Source organism: Otolemur garnettii, unplaced genomic scaffold, assembly GCF_000181295.1.
Source record: "Otolemur garnettii isolate 467f Iridium unplaced genomic scaffold, OtoGar3 scaffold00193, whole genome shotgun sequence".
Taxonomy (NCBI): Eukaryota; Metazoa; Chordata; class Mammalia; order Primates; family Galagidae; genus Otolemur; species Otolemur garnettii.
In genome coordinates, this window is record NW_003852588.1 from 1,277,444 (window position 1) to 1,287,673 (window position 10,230).

The 10,230-nt window shown below is 37.3% G+C and overlaps 1 protein-coding gene across 6 annotated transcripts in view; it reads left to right on the forward strand.

Moving 5' to 3' along the window:
- The window catches only part of ANKRD12 (ankyrin repeat domain 12), a 116,723-nt gene that overhangs the window by 19,861 nt on the left and 86,632 nt on the right, over positions 1–10,230 (forward strand). For all 6 annotated transcript variants that reach the window (XM_023507608.1, XM_023507610.1, XM_012812177.2 and 3 more), the window contains exon 2: positions 5,351–5,488. In XM_023507608.1, coding sequence (XP_023363376.1) covers positions 5,402–5,488 — 87 coding nt within the window. In that variant the 5' untranslated portion in view covers positions 5,351–5,401. The remainder of the gene's footprint in view (positions 1–5,350; positions 5,489–10,230) is intronic.

Here is a 10,230-nt window from a genome sequence, read left to right on the forward strand (position 1 = left end):
GCCCGGCTATTTTTTGGTTGCAGCCGTCATTGTTGTTTGACAGGTCCAGGCTGGGGATTCGAACCCGCCACCTTAGGTGTACGTGGCTGGCGCCTTAGCCAGTTGAGCTATAGGCGCCGAGCCAGTTTATTATTCGTGATGTTATTGTAAGTTGTTGGTTTGGTTTTTTGTTTGTTCTTGTTGTTTTTGAGATGAGTCTTTCTCTGTTTCCTGGGCTGAAATATAGTGGCATCATCATAGCTCACTACTACCTCAAACTCCTGGGCTCAAAGATCCTCCTTCATCAGCTTGTCAGATAGCTGGGACTGCAGGCATGTGTCATGAATCATGATCTTGGCTAATTTTTCTATTTTTTTGTAGAAATGGAGGTCTCACAATGTTGCTCAGGCTGGTCTCAAACTCCTGGCCTCAGTCTTCCTACCTAACTTCCCAAAGTTAGAGGATTATTGGTGTGAACCACCACTCCTGGCCATGTTTTTAATTTCAACTTCCAATTGCTTATTTGCTAACATGTAGAAATAAAATTAGTTTTCATATTTTGACTATTGTTTTTTTTGTTTGTTTTTTGGGGTTTTTTTGTAGAGACAGAGTCTTTATCACCTTTAGTAGAGTGCCGTGGCATCATACAGCTCACAGCAACCTCCAACTCCTGGGCTAAAGTGATTCTCTTGCCTCAGCCTCCCGACTAACTGGGACTACAGGCACCTGCCACAACACCCAGCTATTTTTTTTGTTGCAGTTTGCCTGGGGCCAGGTTTGAACCTGCCACCCTTGGTATATGGGGCCGGCATCCTACCCACTGAGCCACAGGTGCCGTCCTTGACTATGTATTCTATGTCCTTCCTATACACACTTACTCTTAAGAGCTTTTTTGTAGATGGCTTTGCTTTGTCTAGACCAGTGGTTCTCAACCTTCTTAATGCTGCGACCCTTTAATACAGTTCCTCAGGTTGTGGTGACCCCAACCATAAAATTATTTTCGTTGCTACTTATGGTTGGGGATCACCACAACCTGAGGAACTGTATGAAAGGGTTGCAGCATTAGGAAGGTTGAGAACCACTGGTCTAGACAGATAATTATGTCCTCTGGAAATAAGGCCTGTTTTACTTCTTCCCTTCCAAGTTATATAACATTTATTTTTTTCTTGAAGTACTGAACTAAATAGAGCCACTAGTAAGTACAGTATTGAGTAGAAGTTGTAAGTGTGGGTATCTCTGCCTCGTAGTCAATCTTAGAAGAGGAAGCATTCAAGTTCCTTTCTATTTCAGTTTACTAAGCGTTATTATTAATGAGTATTGAATATTATGAAACACTTTTTCTCTGTTGAGATGATAATGTTTCTATTTCAGTTAATAGAGTAAATTTACCTAGATTAATTTTTAAACGTTAGGCTGACCTTGCATTCCTGGGGTAAACCTTATTTGGTCATGTTGTATTATTGTTTTTATATATAGTTGGGATTTGATTTGCTAGTATTTTGTTGAGGTTTTCTTTTTTAAAAAAATCATTATGAGGTATATTGGTCTGTACTTTCTTAAAAAGGTTTGCCTGGGTATCAGGGTAAGATGGCCTCATTAAATGTGTTCTGTCTTTTAGGGGAAGGTGGGGGAAAGTTTGTGTAGAATTGGCATTACTTCTTCCTTAAATATTTTGTAGCATTCACCTTGAAGCCATTTGGGCCCAAAGTTTTGTTTGTAAGTATGAATTTAATTTCTTTAATGAACAGGGCTATTGAGGTTGTCTTTTCTGTGAGCTTTGGTAGTTTGTGCCTGTTTAAAGAATTTATCTGTTTCACTTCATTTGCATGAAGTTGATAATACTCCTCTATTATCTTTTGTGTTTTTATAGGATCTGTTGTGATGTTTCTCTGTCATTGTTAATATTCATAATGTAGGTCTTTTTTTTCTAATTGACATGGCTAGAGATATATCAATTTTGTTGATCTTTTTAAAAAACTGGTTTTCAGTTTCGTTGAATTTTCTTCATTTTTTAGTTTGGAGATATTCTTGTTATCTTTCTATAATTGATTTTGTTTCAGCTTCTTTATTGTCAGAGGGCAAACTTAGTTAAGTTTGTGTTATGACACAGGAAGTGGCCTATGGTAGGGAATATTCTGTGGGTAGGGAATATTCTGTACTCATAAGAATGAGTATTGTGCTATTGCTGGGTAGATTTTTCTGTAAATGTCAATTAGATCCAGTTGATTGATGTCATTTTTCAGTTCTTCTATGGCCTTGCTGTTTTTCTGACTTAACATGTGAGTAGTTGAAGCTTCCAACTATAATTATGAATTTATGTTTCAACTGTTGGTTTTGTTTTTGTTTCGTGTATTTTGAAACTCTTTTGTTGGTCACACACAGATTTAGGATTGGTATGTCTTCTTAGTGAATAGACCCTTTTATCAGTTTATAAACTATCTCCCTTTGCTCTGAGGTCTCTTTCATCTGTATTAATGTAGCTACTCAAGATTTTTTTTTTTTTTTTTTTTTTTTTGGTAAAGATAGAGTCTCACTTTATAGCCTTTGGTAGAGTGCTGTGGCATCACAGCTCACTGCAACCTTCAGCTACTGGGCTCAGGTGACTCTCTTGCCTCAGCCTCCTGGGAGGCTGGGACTATAGGCTTCTTCACAACACCTGGCTATTTTTTGTTGCAGTTTGGTTGGGGCCAGGTTTGAATCCACCACCCTCAGTATATGGGACTGGCACCCTACCCACTGAGCCACAGGCACTGCCAAAGATGTTTTTTTGATTAGTTCTTGCATAACATCTTTTTCCAGTACTTTATTTTGACCTAACTATTATTATATTTGTATTATGTTTTATTTTTGGTTTTCTTTCTTTTAGTTTTCTTAGTTTTTTTTAATTTTTAAAACATTTTGACTCTTTTATTCATTTATATATTCTTTTTTTCCCCCCACTGCATAAGAGGGCAATAATAAACCTACCTGTTACTATATTTGAAGTGAATTTCTTGTTATTTTTTCCTTCTTTTTGGCAATCTCTGTCTTTTGATTGGTATATTTAAGCCATTTGTATTTTATATTAATTATTAATATGTTTGGGTTAGGCCTGTCATTTTGTTTTTATTTCTGTTTTTCATTCCTCAGATTTTCCTTTTTGCTTTCTATTTGGTTATTTGTACATTTTAAAATATGATTTTAAGGCAGTATAATTTTGATTATTTCGTTATATAGTGGTCGCTGTAGTGATTGTAGTGTCCATCTTGGACAGAATAATTAAATGCTTTATATTAGTTGATGGAAATAGTATTTTTAGATTATAATTGTGATTTTTATTATGTTAGTACTACATGTTTTCTAGATAAAGTTACTGAAATATAAAGTTAGTTTTTCTTAACAGTCTATTAATACTCCCCTGTAGTTTTCTCCCAGAATGTTATGACACTCATTTAGTTCAGTAATTTGCTTTATCTGCATAGGAGGTACTGTTTTATCTTCAAAGTCTCACTTAGGCTGATGGCTACAGATAGGTAGCATACAGCTCACTTTTGCTTTTGATTCATTTTTTTAAATATATGACTTGTAACTTTAATAACTCTGCAAGCACTACACATGGCTAGCTTCGAGGACAAATGCTGTGTTTAAATGATTCTGCTTTTATAGTACTAGTTGAAACGGTTGAATGGTCCCAAGGTAAGCTCTGCCTATTGAGTAGGATGTCAAAAAAAGGTTCTTAATTTCTTCAAGTCTATTTCCTCCTTAATGAAAAATTTTAATTATTAGAACTTTGCCATTTTGTGTGTGTGTTATACATGTATTCTAATTTGGCTATATCCAGATTAATGTAAGTTTTGACAATTTACAAATTAGTTCAGTTCATTTAAAGGATTTTTGTTTTTGTTTCTATCAAAACCAAACAAATTTTGAAACACTGGTAGAACAATTTGAACAGTTTGGCAGATTTTACTAATACACTGTTCCAGGTATCTGAGTTTTAATAATTCACATAGATAGTAGAATGACATCTTATTTAGAGCTATGATATCCATATTTAGGAAATGTATGGTGTACTCTTGTCATTATGATTATTGTGGCCCAGGTAGTGCTCCCATTGGCCAGCATCTTTAATCTTATGCAGTGGTATGCGGTAGAACCTTCTGAGATGACAAAATGTGTATATGCACTATCTAGTACAGTAGCTACTTTAATTTTAATTAATGTTTATGTTTAAATAGCCACATGTAGCTAATAGTCATCAGATAGCAACACAGGTCTAGCCTCACAATTTTCTCCTTTATATCTAAAACTCCATCTTGGAATTTTTTCTGAATCTTTCAAGCATAAGCTTAATAATAATCATAAACTTCTGAGAGAGTCCTTGACCTGTTAAGTCAGCTTGCAAAGTAGAAGAGAAAAGGTGAACACATTGGTAGAAAAATGGCACATGCAGTGGTAATTACAGTATGATATAAGTATTATATCCATGAATAGGTAGAGAAAGTGACTAATGCCTGGGGATGAAGGAAAAGAAACTACTCCAGGAATTTTTAGTAGGTAAGGTTATCAGTCGTCCTCAAACTACGGCCCGTGGTTCACATACAGCCTGCCTAGGACATTTATCTGGATTGCTGGGTGTTTTTGCCACCGCTGCCTGTCCTGCTTAGCAGCTGACTCGTCTTGGAGCCCGCAGTCTGGCCCTCCAGTGGTCTGAGGGACAGTGAACTGGCCCCCTGTTTAAAAAGTTTGAGGAACCTTGGTTTAAATACAGGGAATTAAGCCAGATGCAATGGCTCCTGCCTGTATGTAATCCTAGTATTCTGGGAGGCCGAGGCAGGTGGATTGCCTGAGCTCATGGGTTTGAGACCAGCCAGAGCGAGACCTCTTCTCTAAAAATAGCCAGGTATTGTGGTGGGTGGGCACCTATAGTTCCAGCTAACTTGGGAGGCTGAGACTAGAGAATCACTTGAGCCCAAGAGTTTGAGGTTGCTGTGAGCTATGAGGCCCCGGTACTCTACCGAGGGCAGAAAGTGAGTCTCTGTCTCAAAAGAAAAATAAATAGAGGGAATTAGATGTTGTAAAATTACTATTCAGATCAAACAAGTACTTGGTTGGGTCTTCGGAAATGACTTCTAAAGCGACACAGAACTACCAGGTAGTCTGTTAGGAACTCCTACCTCTGGATTTGTGCTGGAGAAAGAAACACTTTGTCACTGCATCCACTTCTACTGCTTTTGGATTCCCAGAAAGCTGGAGATAATTATTAGTTTAGAGAGAGAAATAATTGAACTAATTGTGGTTTGTAAACTTAAGTAGAGTCTATTGTATATATGTGTGTGTATATATATACACACACACACAAAAATAACTCTTATATATCCATTCTTTACAGATCCAGGATGAGAAGACTGATAAAAGAAGAAGCTAGCTGAACAGCTATAAAATGCCCAAATCTGGGTTCACAAAACCAATTCAGAGTGAAAATTCTGACAGTGACAGCAATATGGTAGAGAAACCATATGGAAGAAAGGTATATGATTACACCGAAGATTTGTTGACTCTTTTTAAACTGGAAAAAGATTTCCAATTAAGTATTTTTTAGTAATTCCTCATAAAATTAAAAGCAGTATGATGGCCAGGTAAACTCAAACCATTTATCTAAGCCTTTTAGAAATAGGCTTAGAATTCTAGGGGTGTGATTGTTTTTCATTCCCTAAAGTGAGCACAGTTAAGTAAACACAGTTGTTAAGATTGCATAGTTATATAAGAAATAATGATAGCAGAGGAGGGGGGAACCAAAGACCTCATAGTCTTTTGACATTTCTTTCTAGTACAGTTAGTGGCAAAACCCACATACACACTAGATGTTCTATTTTCCCGATCTGTAACCTTGGATAAATTTATATATGGTCTGCAACCTCAGTATCTCCCTTTCTCTGCAGTAGAAGACAATATGCCTTCTAGAATAGAATTGTTGTGACAGTAAATTGGCTTAATAATTGCACTTAATAACAATACTTGGCACATAGTAAGTGCTCAGTAAATGTTAACAGTTTTTGTTACTATTAGTCATTGCCAGTGACCTGTCATTCTGTCTTTTTATATCTTCCTTCATTCCTATTTAATTTAAATCTTCAGAAACTTCATTTGGATGTTACTTTTTCCTTATCTAGTTAGTTTTATACATTATCTTTGGATTTTTTCCTTTGGTTTACTTTTTTTGAAGTCTTTTTTTAAAAGCCATATTCTTACTGAAGGAGGTCTGAGATGTTTCTGGTTTTATAACCATCATCACAATCTAGTTTTAGAATAAGTAAGTCATCATTCCCAACCCAACTCCCTAAATCTGCTTTCAAAATCAAGAACTACAAGTTTTCAAACTGTATTCTTTTCAAAATTGGAAATTTTAGGATCAGCTTGTAGTTTCTAGAAAAATATCGTATTGTGATTTTAATTGGAAAAATCTTACTGAGTTTGTACTTTAAATCATTTTGAGTAGTATTGTCATCTTACTATTGTCTTCCAGTCCATGAACACAGAATATCTCTCCATTTATTTAGTTCTTTCATTTCCCTAAGCAATGCTCTGTAGTTTCCACTGTACAAGTCTTGTACTTCTATTGTTAAATTATTCAAAAGTATTTTATTCTTTTCAGTGCTATTCAGTAGTTTTTGTTATATTTACAAAATTATACAATCATAACCACGATTGATTCTAGAACATTTTCAACCCAGTATACGTGAATAAGAGAATATACACGAATGAGAAAGAAAGATACAAATAACATCTTAGTATGATTCCCTCAGATGATCACAGGGACTGTAATTCCAGAACTTCTATACCAGTGTAATAAACATATTAATGACTGTTGAGTACAGTGATGGGAGAAAGAAGAGAAGCAATTAGTGCTTCTTAAGAGGTTCAAGGATGGCCTCAAAGTAGAATACTTATCCTGACTTTTCAAGAAATAAATATTTGACCATCAGGAAAGTAAAAGTAAAGGGTAGTCAAAAGAAACAGCAAATGAAAAACAGATGTGAATCTATTGTAGTAGTGCCTACAAAGTCAGTATGTAACCTATGAAGGATGGAAACTGGGTAATGAGTCTGTGACATTATACGTTATACAGGGGCCAGTTCACCAGTACATTATGGCCTATGTGTTTTGCCAAGGGTCTTGGAATTTATTCCTGTGGTCAGTGAGGCAGAAGAGAGGGACCATAGAAGAGACTAGTCAGAGGGACTTTTTTTCCCCCTAAGACAGAGTTTCTGTCATCCTGGGTAGAGTGCTGTGGTTTCAAAGCTCACAGCAACCCTAAACTCTTGGGATTGAGCAGTCCTCTTGCCTGAGCCTCCCAAGTAGCTGGGACTACAGGCACCTACCACAATGGCTGGCTAGTTTTTCTATTTTTAATAAGAGACAGGGTGTCACTTTTGTTCAGGCTGGGACTTTTTTTTTTTTAAAGACAGTCTTACTCTGTCACCCATACTGTACTCTAGTGAAGTAGCATCATCATCACTACTATATCTCAAACACCTACACTCAAGTGATCCTTCTGCCTCAGCCTCCTGATTAGCTGGGGCTACAGGCATGTGCCACCACACCCAGCTAATTTTCTCAATTTTTTTAGTTGAGATGAGAGTCTTGCTCTTGCTTGGGCTGGTCTTGAACTCCTTGGGCTCAAGCAGTCTTCCTAGCTTGGGCTCCCAGAGAGCTGGGATTACGGGCTTGAGCCACCATGCTTGACCTAGAGTGCTATTTTTTTAAATCTCATCAAGACAAAGTGTGGGCATGGCTTTGGGAATAGGGGGAAATTGCAGATTGAAAAGATGTTTAATGAATTAAACTTATGTATGGATAAAAAGTAATCTGAACAAGTTGTTTCAAGAATTAGTTTGGTTTGTACTTGTTGAATTGAGTTGGCCATTGGGATAGCTGAGACGTGTTTAGCAGGCAGTTAGATAAGAGTTTAAGAGTTAAAAACGGAAGTCTAGATGGGAAATACATAAGGATTTGTAGAAAAGTAAAGCATGGGTATGAAGATGTCACCCAAAAAGTGTACAAAATGGGGCAAGAATGGTGGAGGTTATACTCTGAGGCAGGGGTCCTCAAACTTTTTAAACAGGGGGCCAGTTCACTGTCCCTCAGACCATTGAGGGGCCGGGCTGCAGGCCCCAGGATGAGTGGGCTGCTAAGCAGGACAGGCAGGGTGGCAAAAACACCCGGCAGGCTGGATAAATGTCTTAGGCGGGCAGCATACCTGCTCTGAGGAATTCAGATGTTTTAGGAGAAGTTAAAAGCCAGGAGAAAGAGATGGACAGAGAGAGAACCAAGACAGGTTACACAGAGAAAAATACCTAAGGGATGAGAGAATCTGTACTGCTAAATGCCACGGAGAAGTGGGTAGGACAGATGAAGTCATTTACTGTAGATGACCTTGGTAAAAGTAGTTCAGTGGAGTTGTGGGGACAGGATACAATGTTAGCTTTGAGGAAAGCATTAGAAGTTTTATTTCTGGGGCGGTGCCTGTGACTCAAAAGGGTAGGGCTTCGGCCCTATATGCTGGCAGTGGCGGGTTCAAACCTAGCCCTGCCAAAAAAAAAAAAAAAAAGTTTTATTTCTAGATGTTTATATGATACATCAGTGAACATTTATCTGGGCTGCTTGGGTTTGAATTTACAAGGCAAAACTTGTTGACATTTTTTTTCCTCAGTGTTTTGGTGACACTTTTATTCTTCCTAGGTACTGTATATATTTTGACCGTTGTCAATAAATAGTGCCTGAGCATTGCCCTCATAAAAGTGTGATTTTTTGGGCAGCACCTGTGGTTCAAAGAAGTAGGACGCTGGCCCCATATACCGGAGGTGGTGGGTTCAAACTAAGCCCCGGCAAAAAAAGAAGGTGTGATTTCTTAAAAGTATAGAAATAAGGGCAAAAAAGTACTTTCTACTAAAATACACCTATTAAAAACATTCCTTAGGTAATTTAAGAATACTTGTTAATCACTAGATTTATAAAATAGGGAGAGTAAATACAAACTATGATTTGTTAACTTCTGGCTTATTACATAGAGGGCTGTATATAACCTCAGTCTCTATTTAAGCGTGCTATATTTTTTAAATATCATATTTGGATAGCAATCAAAAACTCCTCTAAGGCAGTGTGCATTGTAGTTACTGCCATGCTTTGGGATTTCAGAGCAACTTGACGTCAAAACTGTTGTTAGAAGTATTTTCCTCAGTTTGTAAATGAATATTTAACTGCTTATTTGTACTTTAAGAGAAGAAGGGCCATAGTTTCCATTCCAAAGCTCCTACCTATAGACCATAGTGCTGCTGTTTAAGACAAAGTGAAGAAATTAGGAGGAGAGGGACTGAAGAAATAGGAGAGAGGTGGGTGAGAGGAGGTAAGACCGTATTATTCATTTGTATATTTGCAATTCATATTCTTTTGATTGTCTTTTCTTAGTGAGTGATTGAATTTGAAGCCAGCTTCTGGGGTCTGAGTTATTTTCCATAAAATTTTTAGAAGTGAATATATGTTGATAGTTGTTATATATGAAACCTTATTTATAGTTTAATATGACAGAATATTGCTGTCAGGAGATCCTAAATTAATAAAATAACCTGGGTAAGATGTGGTAGTATATACCTGTAGTCATAGCTACTTAGGAGGTAGGAAGATCACATGAGCTCAAGAGTTCCAGACCAGCCTGGGCCACATAGCAAGATCCTATCTCTTAAACAATTTTTCTTTTTAGGCTAGGTGTGGTGGCTTACACCTGTAATCCTAGCACTCTGGGAGGCCAAGGCAGGTGGATTGCTTGAGCTCATGAGTTCAAGACCAGCCTGAGCAAGAGTGAGATGACATTTCTAAAAAATAGCTTGGCATTGTGGTAGGCGCCTATAGTTGCAGCTCCTCAAGAGGCTGAGGCAAGAAAATCACTTGAGAGTTTGAGGTTGCTGTGAGATAGGATGTCACAGCACTCTACTGAGGGCAACGAAGTGAGACTGTCTCCAAAAAAACAATTCAACCTCAACCAAATTTTCACTCACAATTCTTTATCCCCTCACTGCTAATCTGTAATGTTTTATCCCTATTGGTTTTAGTTTACTTTGGAAATTTCTCTACTGCTTTTAGCTTTACATCAGTATATATAATTTGCAAAACAGAATCTTTTTTTTTTTTTTTTTTTTTTTGAGACAGAGCCTCAAGCTGTCACCCTAGGTAGAGTGCCGTGGCATTACAGCTCACAGCAACCTCCAACTCCTG